The following is a 17254-nucleotide window of genomic DNA, read 5'->3' as shown; positions in this document are numbered from 1 at the left end:
AATCCACCCCAAAGCCACGAATGATCTCCCCCAGCGGCTTTACATAAATATTGAACAAAAGGGGGGAGAGGACCGACCCCTGAGGCACCCCACAAGTTAGGGGCCTAGGAGTCGACCTCTGTCCCCCTGCCAATACAGACTGCGTACGGTCGGTGAGGAAGGAGGAGAACCACCGCATAACGGTGCCTCCCACTCCCAATCCACCGAGACGCCGCAGCATGATACCGTGGTCTACAGTATCAAAAGCCGCTGAGAGGTCCAAAAGAACAAGGACAGAGGAATAACCTCTGTCCCGGGCCCTCCAGAGATCATTAACCAACGCGACCAATGCCGTTTCCGTGCTGTGTCCCGGCCTGAAGCCCGACTGGTATGGGTCCAAGTAGATGGTGTCCCAGATAAGGACCATGGGATGCCTTGGAGAGAGAGACTGGGAGGTTCTATAGCAGGGCTTTTCAACCGGTGGTATGCGGCAGGTGGTACACGGCCCTGCCCAGCCTAGCCAAATGTTGCAGGGGAGGGAACGAGCCAAAGCGGTGCAGTGCAGGACTTGCCGTGAGAGATTCCTCAGGAGCTGCAGGGCTGCTGGGGTGAGGCAAAGGCCCCAGGATCGGTACTTTCGGCTTACCTGGAAGAGAAAAGAGGAGGAGGGGGTTGGAGACAGGAGAGGCAGTTTGGGCGGGAGAGTGAGAGAAAAAAAAAGACGCAGCCTTGGGAAGAGGAGTCAGCTGGAGCTGCACTGAAGGGAAAAGGAGGAGGGGGAGAGAGGAGAGGAGATCAAACAGGCTGGCCGGCAGCCGATCTACAACTTCTGTGGCCATCCATGCCAGGCGCAGACACAGGTGGCAGCGACAAACAGGCAAGAAACACAGCGGGGGAGGGGTTGCCCTCCACGAGGAATGAAAAAAGGCACCATTGGCTGGAGGCGAGGCACAGAGGGAAGGAGGAAGGAAGGAAGGAGATGGCAATGAGAAAGAGGGAGATAGAGAGCAGTAGGGAGGGAGGGAAACAGAAAGGAAGGAAGTGTTGGAAGAAAAAGCTGGGGGTTTGCTTTCCAGCCGGGAGGCTATACCTTTAAGAGAAAAGAAAAAAAATGAAGCACCACCATTTGAAATAGACGAGAGGAAGGCAGCTGCTCGAGAGATGTTTATTGGCAGAAGTGAAGTGCTGTTTCAGCAGTTCGGTTCTGGATCAGTTGAACAACAAATGGAGAGTGAAAGGATTCTTATGTGATTTTGTGACTTTGAAGTTCTGGGATTTGTGCAATATGTTTGGCAATTTCTATTGTGGCTGATGGCTTACGTCCTGTGTTGGATTTTGGGGTGAGGGGTTACTGGTTCTAATTCTATTGCTCTGCTATTGTTAGCTCTAAGTTTTGCTGCAAGGGATTTTGAAGTATTTTTGTCCTGAATGGATTTTGCCTATAGCATGTTTACTTATGAATGGAGCCATTTGGGGAGGCTGCCTTAGCTGGCAGCCAGTACTTGCTACATTTGGTTTTGTTTTTTTTTGTTTCCTTAAGCGCCAACTGCCAGCTCCTTAACTTTCCTTTCCAGCCAAAAGCTAATTCTTAAAGGGGAATGCACCTTTTTAAGCTAGTTCCCTCAGCAGCTTGTCTTTTCTGTCTCTGGAGGCTTTTCCTTGTTTGATAAATATATGGAAGAGGGAAAATATGGGGGGGGGGTGTCAAATTCTTCCTTCAGAAGGAAGGAGATGGGAATGAGAAAGAGGGAGGCAGGGAAACAGGAAGGAAGAGAGGACAGAGGGAGATTGGAATGAAAGGGAGGGAGGATCTGAAGGAAGTCCCGCCTTAGCACTTGGCCACCAGCAGCCCTGCCACTGACTGTGCTTGTCAAAAGGTTGCAAAAGGGGATCACATGACCCTGGGACACTGTGACCATCGTAAATATGAATCAGTTGCCAAGCATCCAAATATAAATCACATGACCCTGGGCCTACTGCAACAGTCATAAGTATGAAAAATGGTCATAAGTCACTTCAGTGCCATTGTAACTTTGAACAGTCACTAAGCGAAGTGTTGTAAGTCAAGGACTACCTGTACTTTATCACTTTTTTCCTTGTCACGTTTTTGACACCTTGCTAGGTGGTACTTGAATATTGCCATATTCTAAAAGTGGTACAATCGATGAAAAGGTTGAAAAGCCCCGTTCTATAGGATGGGGGAATCTACACTGTGCTGCAGGAAAAGAAAAAAAAAATAGTCAGGATTTTAATTCCCTTCCTCAAACCCAACGAAAGATTTCTCTGCAGCAGACAAAGGGGAGGGGAAATCCTTAATCAGGCTCGAAATCTCAATTCTGAGAGGGGAGGAAATCTCAGAGTCACGCAGAGCTAAGATTACCCCCGGCAGGCAGCTCTTTTCATCAGCTCCCAGAAAAGAGAGGGAGTCTTCTTAGCAGCTTGCAGTCTTACCTGCCAGCTTCCCTATTGAGTTTCTGAGGAAGCTGGCGGAGAAGATTGCAAATGGCTATTGCGTGATTGTGGGGCACTTGTCAGCCCTTTCCTAAGCGTGACTAGGTTGCTAAGCACCCAGTTCAGCATCATGTGACTTTGAGGGAGGAGCGCGATGCTTTATGATAGCCAGAAGTGCTTTGCAGCCTGTAAAGCAGCCTTTCTGAGACCGTCATAACTTTGGTCGTTAAACAGCCGGTTGTAATTCAAAGACTACATTTATCACTGTTCTGGGAACGCAGGGGCTGTCAGTCTCTTTCCAGATGCAATTCAAAGGCCTGGTTATCACCTTTAAAGCCCTGCGTGCCACGGGCAAGGTTATTTGCAGGACCAACTCTCACTGAGAATATCTGCCCATTCTACCAAGTCAGATAGAGTGTGGGCAAACTCCAGGTCCCTTCCCTTAAACACTGCCTTGTAGCGGGACTCAGAAGTGTGCTTTTTTTTCATAGTAGCCCCTACCCTGTGGAACAACCTCCCCCCCCCCAGGTTTTAGCAGGCCTCCACTCTCATAGTCTAGAACAGTGATGGCGAACCTTTTAGAGACCGAGTGCCCCAAAACCACCCCGCCCCCGGCCTGTCCCCGCTCTGCCCGTCCACCCACCCCCGCCCTGCTCTGCCCTCACCCCGCCCCCCCCAGGGCCATTCATGGCCCACCGCAGATCGTCCAGGTGGCCCTGCAGCACCATGGTGGCCACGCCCTCCGCCTGTGCCCCGTAGCATCATCTGCTGCCCAGCTGCCATGTGCTTGGCTGCGCTGCTCCACGCAGGCCGCACCCGGGGAGACTCTCCTCCGGGGGGCTGCTGGTGAGGAGGGGGCTGCAGAGGGAGGCAGGGCTGGAGTGGCGGCGTGTGTGCCCACAGAGAGGGCTCCGAGTGCCGCCTCTGGCACTCGTGCCATAGGTTTGCCACCACTGGTCTAGAAGGCTATAAAGAACCAACTCTTCCTCCAAGTGCTAGGATAGGTGAGCTTGGAGGATGGTTTTGTTGAATGCATCAGAGGAGAACGGCTGAGGTGCCAGGTTTTTGCTTTTCTGCTTTTCTTGTTTTTGGGTTTTATTGTTGTAGGTCCCCCAGAACTGTGTTTCTTAAGAAGGGCGGCCACATAATTCTTTTAAATGAAATCAGCCAACAATCAATTTTCACTTCATTCTTCTCTAGGCTCATTTGGACCAAACGAATTATTCTCATGAAAATTCAGAACTGGCAGAATTGGATAAGCTAAGATACAGACATTGTCTCACAACGCTTACAGTTCCAAGAAGATGTATAGGATTTGCAAGGAGACGAGTTGGAAGAGGTGGAAGGTAAAATAAGATATTTCCCTCCAGTTGAATACTTAGTGCAAGTGTTTGTCTTTTAGGTTGTTGGTAACATTTATTTTTTATTTCTTTTAAAATCAGGGTACTAATGGACCGGATAGGCACAGAAAATGATCCTGTCCTGAAGCAGATTGATCCAGATATGCTGAATAGTTGTTCGAGCTCTTCCCAAAATATAGACATTTCTTCTAATTTTTCACGGACCAATGCTTCCAATAAACATTGTGGAAATAAACTTTCCCTTTCTGAAATACTAAGCAATATCAGGTCATGTCGACTGCAGTGTTTCCAACCAAGGCTACTAAACGTACAGGACAGCGATAGTGAAGAATGTACCTCAAGGAAACCAGGGCAGGCTGTGAATAATAAAAGAGTTTCTGCACCTTCTGTAGCTTTATTGAACACCAGCAAGAATGGGATTTCAGGTAGGCAAAGATTTACAATATTAACCTTTAAATAGGTTTCTTTTTAATTTTATATTTGAATCCTGGCTAAAAAGTCTGTCACTAGCGTATATGTCTGTTACAGCTGTAATAGTGGAGTTCAGGGGGAAAAAAATACTATCACTATGCGGAGTTGTACTCTTAGTCATATAAAATAGCTTTAATTTTAATATATAGTACTAGGCATAGTTTTAGTAATGTTTTCATGGGAGTCAGTTTCATCCCACTGCTACGTACAAATGTCCATACTGGCCAGTCCAGTATTACAAGAAGTTTCTGCATCCCCTTCTTTCAGTTTTCTGTTACTTGAAACTGAATTAGCAATACTATCTCTTTCAATCTAGTCCTTAACCTAGCTTTTTTAAAAATATTTTTTTTAATTAATTTTTTTACACTGCCCAACTCTCAGCAACTCTGGTTGTACTCATCTATTCTAATACCATTCTGTAAGAACAACTAAAACCAAAGATAATAAATGAATGTACACACGGTGAACTGGATTATTAGAGAAAATTCAGTCATTAAGATTTTTTCCCTCAGAAACTTTTTTTAGAAAGCTTGAAAAAACAAATATTTACAGTAACCTTAAATAATTGTGCACAGTTATCTATTAGCCTCTATTGCCATATCACTCATATCTTAAGATACCACCACTGTTTTAAAAAAGATAAGGGCTTCCCCTGCCAGTTGTGTCCGCCTCTAGTGGGCAGGGCCCATCTCTGATTCACAGCCAAAGAGCCAGCATTGTCTGAAGATGCTTTGGGCCAGCGTGACTATATGTTGAGGCACATGGAAAGCTGTTACCTTCCCACTGAAGTGCTATCTATCTATCTACTTGCATTTGCATGCTTTCAAACTGCTAGGTGGGCAGGAGCTGGGGCAAATAACGGAAGCTCAGTCAGTCACGCTGTGCTTAGGTCTTGAACTGTCAACTTTCGGGTCGACAAGCCCAGCATCCTAACCATTTGGCCACTGCGCTGTTTGTTTTAGACTTAACATTTTTAGGGAAAATATTAATCTTTCATACAGTACAACAGTGTGTCAGGTAAAATAGAAAAGTAAGTTAAACACAGTAGATTTGATGTATTTAAGAAATGCATGCAATAAAACAAGAGAATGAATCACGTATGAATGGTGCTGAATGAAATACAGAGGAATGTGTCCAGTATGAAGGAAGTGGTTTAGTCAGATAAAGAGAATGAAAATTGAACTGCAAGACCAATAACGTTGCAATTAGATGGAGTTGATGAGCTCCTCAAAAGGAGAAGAGCTATATATGAAACAGTGTATGGAGGTAGTAGAAGCAAAGATGGTTGCATAGAGGAGTATGAAGTATAATGAATGGTGTTGGTAAAAATTCAGTTTGGCAATGTTTCTTTTTCTTATATTGTGCCTCAGTTTTCTCAGTTTACCATTCCTTGCACTTTTTTCTGCACTTTGCATAAAATTCTTTATCCTGAAAGGAAATAATGTGATGGGTGGGCAGGTAGTTAGATAGACAGATAAAGAGTACAATATGCAATACTTTGTTTTCAAACTTCATTGAAACTTATTTACAGCTTTATCAATACCGGTTACATCTTAACATATCTCAGTGGATAGAATTCTGCCTCCTAACTTTGTATCCTTCATAATAGATTTGGAAGTCCATCAGGGAGAAGGAAATGAAGAAAATCTGATATCACAAAATATTTTGTTTTTGTTTCAATTTTTTTCATAGCTTTATGCTTTATGTAGTAAAAGTTATCTCATGGTAGCTTAAACCATTATTATACGATTGCTGACACAAAACTAAACCCTATTCCAGTGGTGGCGAACCTTTTTGAGACCAGTGCCCAAACTGCAACCTGAAATCTACTTATACATAGCCAAGTGCCAGGGGCGTGGTCACGGCTACCAAGTGGGTGTGCTTATGGTACTCATGGTACCATGGGTGGGCAGACAAAGGGGGGCTCCGATGAGGAGGAGGAGGTGGAAGAGGGTTTAAGCAAGCTTAGCAACCAGAGTGGGGATCCCCCCCAAACAAACGTGCTTCGTGTGTAACCTCAAAGCATGACAGAAGAGACCAAAACCTGCTGCAACAACCCAGCAGATGGGAGGGGAATAAAAACCAAACAGCCACCCCCTGGAGAGCTGTGCATGCGCAGAGAGCATGAAGAGCTGCGCATGCGCAGAGCGTGAAGCACTGCATGCACAAAGCGAGGAGGGAAGCAGCTCAGCCCAGCAATGGCTCACGTGCCACTAGGGACGGCTCCGCGTGCCGTTTGTGGCACGCGCGCCATAGGTTTGCCACCACGGCCCTATTCTATTAATGAAGCTTATTTCTAGATACGTGTATGACATTGTAAACTGCCCAGTAAGTGCTGTAAAACACTATGGGGCAGTATATAAGTCTATGCTATGGTATATAAGTCTACAATGCTATTGCTATTGTAGCCTGAAAATATAAAACCCTTTCAGGACAATCTGCTCAAAAGTTCTCCTGAGTGAAATGAAACTTATGATGGACAGTATGGAGCAGAGAGTACTAGGTTGGTACATAGGATTACAAATTCAGGCTGCAGTCACCTGTTAGGAATTACTTTTGACTAAGCTCGCTCATTGAATTTACGATTTCTGTAGTCATTGTTCACAAGCTTTAAAACCCTATTCAGAAAGAATTATAAAATGTTTGGTAGCATTAATTATCCCCTCCTGCAGTGTTCAAGGCTGTTGAGCACCTGCATTTTTTTGATGGAGAGAACAACTTCCCTATGCTTGAGAGCTCCAGTAAATCTTCTATAGCATTTTGAGAACTGTACTCCAAAAGTGGATAGGACCAGTACCTGTTGCTTAATGAGGATTCAGGCTGCTTAAAGGATGAAAGGGTGTGCAAGTTAAAGTACTCAGTTTATCCCTTCTTTTTATTAGTTTGTAATATATAATACAAAAATACAAAAGCGAATAATAGGAAAAATAGGGGAGGGAAAAGGGAAGAGAAAAGTGTGGAGAAGGAGGGAAAATGAAAGAAAAGGCATTGACCTCCGACTCCCTTTGGTACAGTTGAATAAGAAGTAATTCTGAAGCTCAACTTTTTACTTTTACATAATAGTATAAACTAGCCATTTCTATAACAGCAGACTACCTAAGACTACCTAATCAGTAAAACCGAAAATCAGAGTTTCATTTTTTTCCACCTCAAGCACAAAGTCCAGATGAGTGATTTCCAAGAAGAAACAAATGTACTTGTGTGTTTTTTTCTTTTATCAAAGGAGTCAATTTAGCCATCTTTGCTAATTCCATCAGCTTTTGCAACTGTTCATCCATTGTGGGGATTGAAGCATCCTTCCATTTTTGTGCATAAAGTAATCTTGCTGCTGTCAACATATATAACATCAAAGTTCCAAATTTTTTCCAAGTCTTTTTCCATTAAACTCTAAAGAAAAGTTTCTGGTTTTATCTTTATATTCATTTTGAGAATCTTCTGTATTAGAATATGAATCCTACTCCAATATTTCTTTGCTTTATCACATGTCCACCATAAATGATAGAATGTCCCTTCTTTACATTTGCATTTCCAGCATTCATTTGAAATACCTTTATACATTCTTGATAACTTGATAACTTATCTGGTGTTAAATACCATTGATACATCATCTTATACAATTTTTCTTTTAAATTGTAATTTTAAGCCTTTTGTTCACATATTCTCCCATTGTTCAAGCTTAACATTATATCCAAAGTTCCTTGCCCACTGAATCATACAATGCTTTACATATTCACTTTTCAAATTCAATAATTTTATTGGCTTTATCCTTTAAACCAGACATGTCAAACTCGCAACATCACGTGACGTCGCGTAGCGTATTGGGACGGTTTTGCATTGCCGGCAATGGGGTGGGCGTGGCTTCCAGATGACGTATCTGGCCTGCGGGCCGGCAGTTTGACACCCCTGCTTTAAACTAATTAAATAAACAAAAAAACACACTTATCGATACCCTAAAAGTAGAAAACTCAGGTCCTACCTGAGGATGGCTGGAAAGCTGGGAAAGGAATGTTTGCTACTCTGACTTATGTCTTTATATAGTTTCTTCATATAAATTCAGCCAAGGTGATTTAATGCTGAAATTAAAACTAAATAATAAAGAATAACCTTTTGGCAACACTGTTAAGAACAGAGCTTGGGTTACTTAGCTGGACTTCTTCTCTCCTGCCTTTTTAAATAAGCTTAGAGGAGATGGAGGAGGGCTTCCCCCAAAATGCGCTTTGTAGCATATAGTGCTCTGTTTTATAATCCATAAATGTGAACTTGGTCATAATTCAATACTATTTTAAGTATAGGTATTTTAGCAATTTGCTTCTTGACTGCTCATCATGTGTTTTCTAAGAATGGTAAAGAGAAATGGCTTGATTTTTTTTAATATATTGCCATGAAGAAAATGTGAAATGAGTCCATAGACTTCATAAAAACAAATCATGGGCTAAGGATATTTTATGCTTTTTGCAATTTATATTTGATGCCAAAAACACATCTTTTGCTCTATGTTGAAAAGAGAGGATGTTAGTTAGCAGATAATGTTTTAAATTGTGATCTGGTATCCAAACAATACATTAAGTAGGTTTTGCAAACTAGTAATTAGATAGAATTGTGATAATTACTAATAGAACTGAAAGATATTACTTGTAAAACTGATCAACCCTGTTCTACACCACAGTCAAAATATCATTATTATTTTTGGGTAACGGAAATAGTAACTTTTGTAGATATGAAAACTTAATCTATCCTTCCCCCCCCCAAAAAAACAATAAATCTACAGAGATAAGAGTGTGCCACAAGTTAGCGCAAAAAAGTTAGAGCAGAATTTACAATTGGAAGTTCAGTGCAATGCCATTAATAGATGTCTGTCTCTCAAAATATGGATGGCTTTGTACAGTCAGAAATGTTGGTGATATCCCCTACCAATGGACGCTTTTTCTTACACCATCTTGATTGGATTGCATTGTTAATTCTATAGATTTTGTTAATCCTAATGTACATTTGTATGTGAGATAATTATCTATCTATCTATCTATCTATCTATCTATCTATCTATCTATCTATCTATCTATCTATCTATCTATCTATCTATCTATCTATCTATCTATCTCAGCAAATGACTCTGGGTGGCTCACAATTCAGAGACATATATTATAATTAAAATTTTAAAAAACATTTTAAAACAATAAAAACCATTAAAACAATACAAAAACATTAAAACATCTAATTTGAGTAAGTATGACATCTGGCCTGTTAACAATAAAGCCAGGAGGTGAAGCCCTTGGCCCTTGGTCTTCAAAGCTTTATGGAACGCTAACAGGATTGGGGGCCACTTTAATCTCCAAAGGGAAGATGCTTCACAAAGCCTGGGCTGCTGCAGAAAAAGCTTGTTTTCTACTCCCCGTCAGCCAACAGTCTAACACACAGGTGGGGCCGAACTAGCAGCTGAGAGAGCCCTGTCCTCTTCTTCAGATTCAATGGGTTTAAACTCTTCCCAGATTGGTTTGCAACAGGTAGCCCCATCATCTCCATAGACCAGTGGTGGCGAACCTATGGCACGGGTGCCAGAGGCGGCGGCACTCAGAGGCCTCTCTGTGGGCACGCGCACCGTCACCCTAGTCCTAGGCCTTCAGCTGGGTTTTATAAAACCTTTTCGCTTTAGGCCTCCGCTGCCATGTGCAAAAAAAAAAAGGTTCAATCAATTTCATCTTCTCTTGGGAAAAAAAAAGATCTTGCACAGTTGGAATTGATTGATTGAACTTTTTAGTCCCACCCAGTCTGCCATTACCTGCGCAGGCACGCCCAGCCAATGGGTCACGCCCAGCCAATGGGCCACCCCCACCCGGCACCCGACGATGCATAAGTGGGTTTTGGGTTGCAGTTTGGGCACTCGGTCTCTAAAAGGTTCGCCATCACTGCCATAGACTCTGCTCTAAAGCTGAAAGTCCAACATAAAGCAAATGTGACTGATTTTATCTGCCAGATATGCAGCATATTCTTCACAATGGCCATTGAAGTAGACTTTGGCCTTACTCTCTCCAAGGAGGGACTGAGTCACTCGAAACAGTGCTGCTAGGCAGCTGTAAGACGCAATAAGAGTGGATAAATCATTACGTTTTGCCACCCTAATCGCAGCTGTAGCTGGTGTTTGTTCATCTTCACTTCCTGTCTTTTACCAGCAACCCTCTAGGTGTCTCTTAGCTTGCTTCCCTTAGTTCAGGGGTAGGCAATCTCGGCTCTTTTATGACTCATGGACTTCAACTCCCAGAATTCCTGAGTCAGCTATGCTTAGTTTCATTGTATACCATGGGTAACATTGGGAACAGTGGGCGCAGAGAGGCTGCTCAGGCACGATCCAATCTAAAGTTGTTGCCACTTTATTATTCCATGCAGCCTCCAAGGCGTCAACCCGACCCAGTAGCAAGCTTTCTGGAATAACCTCAAGATCCCTCTGGAACCCAATCATGTCCATTAGTGGCCTGGGGCAAGCTGATCCAATAGAGCCAGCCTCTCTCCAGGGAGTGAGGGTGGTGGTGAAACCCATGAAATTAAGGCCCGGTAGTATTCTAAAAGTAGAAGTAAATCATCTTGTTTTCCTGATTGGTACAAGGCTGATCTAAAAGAGAGTGAGAGAAAGGAATATTTTGAATTAAAAGACAGATACATTTAGGAAGTAATTCCCAGCATATCGCTTGAATTCTGTGATACCTACAAAATATGTCTTTGTTTGTCAGTATGCACATCTGAACACGGCATCATTTTTTAGGATGTTTTACTGTATATGCTTTTATTGAAGAGAAGCAAGTCTCCTATGTAGATGGTTGGAAAAGTCCATGTTAAAATATGTTTGACTCCTATCAATAATATAAATATAGTTTTACCTGCTTTTGTCCATACAGGTGAAAAAAAACACCCCCAAACCTTTTACATTTGGAAAACTAGCTACAGCTGTCTAGATTTTCTATGTGAGGTGATTTTTAAGCAGAGGAAAAGCTTAAATGATTGGGGAGAGAAATAAACTGGCTGAAATAATTAAACCTTGGCATGCTACTATAATTGGGTCATAAAATTAAATCTTGACTTACGACCATAATTGGAACCAGAACTTTCATCGGGAAGTGATGCAGTTGTTAAATGATTTGTGACTGCCTTTACAACTTTTTTGCCACTGTCGTTAAGCAAATCACACTATCGTTAAAGCACATCTGGCTTCCCCTTTGACTTTGCCATCACATGACCTAAGGGTGCTGCCGCTGTCACAATTGCAGGCTGATTGCCAAGCAACCAAATTTTGATTATATGACTGCGGGGATGGATGTTGCAGCAGTAGTAAATGAGAACTCTGGTCGTAAGTCATTTTTTTCAGCTCAGTCGTAGCTCCAAACCGTTGTTAAACAAATGGTCGTAGGTTGAGGACTACTTGTAGTCTCAAATATTATGTACATTTTCATGTTCAACCTCAGGATGAACTGTAGATCTCTCTTCAGGCACAATAACAATAATAGAAATGCAAGGATATACAGGCAGTCTTCGACTTACAACAGTTCGTTTGGTGATAATTCAAAGTTACAACAGCACTGAAAAAAGTGACATGACCATTTTTCACAGTTACGACCTTTGCAGCATCCACAGGATCACGTGATCAAAATCCAGAGGTTTGGCAACTGGCTGATATTTATGACTGTTGCTGTGTCCCAGGGTCACTTTTTTCGACTTTCTGACAAGTGAAGTCCATGGGGAAGCCAGATTCACTTAACCAGGTTACTGACTTGACAGCTGCAGTGATTCACTTAAAAACTGTGGCAAGAAAGGTCATGAAATGGGGGAAAGCTCCCTTAATAAACGTCTCACTTAACAACAGAAATGCTGCACTCAATTGTGGCCGTAAGTTGAGGGCTACCTGTACGTTTTTGCCCTTTTTCTTCATGCTTGGTCTTCCTACGCAAAGATCTGAACAAAGATATATACAGTTGAATTGCAACTGCTCTGCTCTTGAAATCTTTCCCTTCAAAGGAACATTATCAGGGGGAAGAATGTACTTTACTGCCCTATTCCCATTTTTTTAAAAATCACAAGTTTTAATAGATTTTGGAGAAAAGAATGGTGAGACGATCAGAGTTGCAGGACTATGAGATGGGTAACATGTAAAATAAATATATAAATAAAATACTGCAGCAATGAGTAACCTGAAGCTCCAGAGCTTTTATAGAAACTCCTGTAATTACAGTAACTAATAAACTGTAGTTAAATTCTAAAATGCCTTACAGTACAAGCTGCAGCAAAGAAATCCTGGAACATTCTTCCCCCAGCTCATGAAAATAGAAAAAATCCTGGCCCTATCCATGCGTATACCTACTTTGGGTCACCTGGCTTTCTTAAAAAATATTATGTACACCCCAATTACTAAAAGATTGCCGAACTCTGATCTAACAACAGAGAGTGTTAAAGCAATTTATATCAAAGGAATGGCTTTTTCTGATTTTAGCTTTAACCTTTTTTAATTATATGAAGTATTTTACAACATAGTTGGGCTTCTTTGCCCCTGGTGCTTATATCAAATTATAAGTGACAAAACAGGGTCTGGAGTTGTGAAATATCTGAAATAGTTCTGGTGTTGTAAATGGAATTGAAAACTGAATGGAACTGAAATAGTTGAAAACATTTCTGTCATTATAGGTATAAATATACTGTATGTAGGTATAAATATACAGTAATTTAGCTGCAACCATAAATGTTTTTGAACCAGTTTTAGCCTCATTAGTTCAGTTCTAGCTTATTTTCATTGATTTGAGTAATTATTTAGAAAGCTGTGGTAACTTCTGGAATAGAATATGTTTTTCATAAGAAAATTATATTGACATAGCTGACCAACAAAGCCTATCGGTTTCTAAACAAGCTAAACTCAGTTGGATTGCACAAGCTAATTTAATTGACCATCCAAAAATTATTTCCAGACTCAATTATACTTGTGGTGTTTTTAAAATATTAAATTGGAATAGTCTGAGGGAAAATGAATGTCTGCGGAAATACTCTCATCAATACAAGTGGGAGTTTGCACGAACTGTCAGCTGTTAAACAAAAAAAGAGCAAATGATACAATTTAGCGCATAGCAGAGGAAAATGTGAAACTGTATCTCTACTTGTGATGCAGTAGTTATATGTATTAAGAAGTCCATTTGTTGTAGGTATTAATTTCTTAACTAGGCAGGTGTTTTAACTGTGATTTGCCTGCATAACATTTTCCTCCTTGGTTAACTTTTTGTGCCTTTATACATTGTGAATCATAAGCTGGAAAATCTACATTTAAATCATTAACTGAGATAATTGGTACACAAAAAATAAGTACATTAGATTTTCATACCCATTATTTGTGAAAGACCTGCTTATAACCTATTCTCTGTTTTACTGTAGCATGAACCTACATTCAGACAACATACTAAACCTTGAACTAACAAACTACTGCTATTTGCTGGCTGTGATATTGAGTGGTGGGAGGACTGAAAAAGGACTGAACTCTATGCTTAACTATAGGCTTAGGAAGGTATAATGTGCAAATGAGCCTATTGATAAGGACTTCATCTGCTTTGTCTCATTAAACATTTTCACTCTGAAACTACCCTAATTATAGTTTTGATGGCCACCAATCCAGTAACTTTAGCAAATGCTGCAGTATAAACATCTAAAATATATCCATAGTTCTCAAATCTAGTAAAATATCTAGGTTACTCAAGGAATTCATTGAGTTCCAGAGTACTACAGATATAATAAATCAATTAATGAATGATAATTAATTGCAGTTGGAACTGCTGGTTTTGTTTCTGCTGGGTTTTTTTTTAAATAACACTTTACAGATGCTTTTCTTAACCTGTATATTCCTCTTTTTGGAGGCACCATCAGCTAGTTAATTTATAAGAAGTAGACTGTTAACTAACTAAACTACTGAACAAGTTTAAAATGATCATTCCATAAATTCATTGTGCTATGTAATGTAGCTATTTAAAAACTGCTTTGCTTCCCAATCCATGTAACTTACACAGTGACTGATATGACTTTGAACCCTTAAATTCAAGCATGTTCTTTCTTTCTTTCTACAGTAACTGGGGGTATTACAGAAGAACAATTTCAGACACATCAACAGCAGTTAGTTCAAATGCAAAGGCAGCAACTGGCTCAGCTCCAACAGAAACAGCAGTCTCAGCATCAATCCCAACAGACATATCCAAAAGCACAGGTAACAAAACGCCTTTCCTGAAAATAGTTTCTCATATATTCTAGAAACCAGTGTAGAACCAGTTCTGTTTTTTTCTAGTTTTTTTCTCTCTCCCATTTTTTGTCTTCATATCTACTTCAAATAGACCAGTCTCTGATATACTTAACATGCAACCTAAATAGAGTAGATAAATGCAGTTTTGAGATTGTGACAGAAAAGAACTGCTATACTCAGGTTTGTCTATTGATTATACCCATATGCTATAGTGCATTGATTATAAACCAATACCATTAATGCTTGTGTGCCTGTCTTATCTGTTCTTAGAAAATCTGTTTTCTTCTAATCCATACAACTAGCTCATAATTCTTCCAAAGAGTAACTAATATATTGAGTTGGTGGCAGTAAAAAAACCCTAAAGTGTGAGGGCACCTTAAAGAATAGCAGATTCACAGTGTTATTCTTTAAGGCATGAGCTTCCTTGGGCTACAGTCTGTGGTGAAATAAAATAAATCTGCTAATTTGTAATGTAATACCAAACCCTAGTGATTTATTTTTTTAATATTTAGAATTTGACATTCATTTCTGAATCAGTTTTCTCCAGTCCCTTTGTAATGTTGATTCGACATTAATAAAGAGTCTTAATCGTATGAATTAATGCCATTTTTGCATCTATGTTATGGTTGCAGTATAGCATGTTGTTCAGTATCTTTACTTATACTTGTCTGGGTTTCTTTACCCCGTGCACGCAATTAAAACGTAATCCTCTTTGGAAAGGATGTGAAGACGTTCCCATTTAAATAAAGGTGCTTTTAACATTTCAGCACTGGACCACAACTTTTAAAATGGTAAAGGTAAAAGATAGAAAGCAAAAACTTTTAGCTTATTTAGTAGACAGAACTTAATCTGAAGCCAGTGAAAGCCTATTTATTCACTCGAAGCAGCCCCTTCCTCTCCTGCAGCTGCACCGACCGGTATTTGCGGTCTAACTTCATGGGAATTAGAAACAGTTCTGTCGCTAAGAGAACATCTCTTGGGTCTGGATAATTTTTTTTTACTGTTTATATCAAGAGTTAATTTGATAGTATCTTACAAATAGTCTGTAATTATGAAAACTGTTGTGTAAATTTCCCAGGGCTCAAGCACTTCTGACTGCATGTCAAAAACGCTTGACTCGGCCAGTGCCCATTTTGCTGCATCTGCAGTGGTGAGCGCACCCGCTCCCAATCGGGGTGAGGCGACAAAGGAACAGAGTGCCAGCCACAATATCAACGGTGTTGTTCAGCCAACAGGTATATTTTTCTTTGTTGCATTATTTTCATGTTAGTTTATAGCAAGATGTTGCTAATGGTTACTTTCTATACAAGATCAATCCGAGAAAATGTTTGATAGGGCAATAATGGCTGTTGTTTTTTTTAAATTAAGTCATGGAAGATTTTGATCTTTTTTATTATTTAATAAAAATAATAAAATTCCTGTTGGGCATCTGCAGATTCTTATATACTTTAATGTATTACAGTGTGTCTTTGAATTTAAGAGATGAGTCCTAATGTCTGGATATAGATCTCTTTCGTTATTGCTTCATAGCTTGCTCCATCCTGGTGCCCTCCATATGTGTTGCCCTATAACTTACATCCCCCTTAGCCCAACTTCTGGAATATACCATATCCAGAAGACATTAAGATGGGATGGTGATCTTGGTTTTATTTCATGTATTTCATTTTACTTGAAACCTATTGAGTGCATCTGTTTTGTTTTGAACAGCAACATCAAAAACTCTGTATTCCACCAACATGGCTCTGTCATCTAGCCCAGGGATCTCAGCTGTACAACTTGTAAGGACAGTCGGTCACACCACCACAAACCATTTAATCCCAGCATTGTGCACAAACAGCTCTCAGACACTTCCTATGAACAATTCCTGTCTCACCAATGCAGTGCACCTCAACAATGTCAGTGTTGTTTCTCCAGTCAATGTACATATCAATGCAAGGACTTCAGCACCATCGCCAACCGCCTTAAAACTTGCCACAGTTGCTGCCAGTATGGATAGAGTGCCAAAGGTGACTCCAAGCAGTGCCATCAGCAGCATAGCAAGGTGTGTGTCTCTTGCTCCTCCTCCTCCTCCTCCTCTCTGTCCTCCCTTTTTTAAAAAAAAGAAAAGTGGATTTACCAACAAATCCTAACCCAAGAAAGGCTGAATTAAGTAATGATATTTGATTTGTGTATCTCAGGGGTCTTCAAACGTGGCCCTTTTATGACTTGCGGACTTCAACTCCCAGAATTCCTCAGCCAGGCACGCTGGCTGAGGAATTCTGGGAGTTGAAGTCCACAAGTCATAAAAGGGCCATGTTTGAAGACCCCTGGTGTATCTTGTTGGGGGAAAAATGTGTTTGTTTTTGATTATTTTGCTAGCAAAATGCAAGAAGCTATAATGACATAAAAGATCTACCCTCATAAGTGAAAGGTTAATTCAGCCAATTATTTTATATTACAAATCTCAAGAAAAATCTGAAATCCTGTAGATTACGTGTAGGATTTATACATTATTTTCTACGCTGTATACATGTATAAATCTTCTACACTTCAATATTTATACATTGTTTTACCCTTCTAATGAAAATTAAGATTCTCTGATTTTTCTTTTTTATTCCTTTTCTACATGCTGTGAGAGGGAAATTTGCATCAATTGTCATTTTCTTCCTAGTAAAGTTTTAGCTTTGTTGTGTTTTAAACATTTCTCAGATAATACATATGAGAGATACTAAGTTAACGAAATGTCAAATATTAATAAATT

General features: G+C 40.4%; 1 protein-coding gene across 1 annotated transcript in view; it reads left to right on the top strand.

Moving 5' to 3' along the window:
• EPC2 (enhancer of polycomb homolog 2) overlaps positions 1-17254 on the top strand; it is a gene marked incomplete at its 5' end in the record, with an annotated part of 30782 nt that overhangs the window by 12064 nt on the left and 1464 nt on the right. The window contains 5 exon segments of the mRNA XM_015822081.1: positions 3631-3776; positions 3873-4216; positions 14345-14481; positions 15593-15749; positions 16222-16555. Of these exon segments, the coding sequence (XP_015677567.1) occupies positions 3631-3776; positions 3873-4216; positions 14345-14481; positions 15593-15749; positions 16222-16555 (1118 nt within the window).

This window comes from Protobothrops mucrosquamatus, unplaced genomic scaffold (genome assembly GCF_001527695.2).
Source record: "Protobothrops mucrosquamatus isolate PMUCROS unplaced genomic scaffold, P.Mucros_1.0 scaffold_170, whole genome shotgun sequence".
Taxonomy (NCBI): domain Eukaryota; kingdom Metazoa; phylum Chordata; class Lepidosauria; order Squamata; family Viperidae; genus Protobothrops; species Protobothrops mucrosquamatus.
This window is presented reverse-complemented; position numbering and strand designations above follow the sequence as displayed.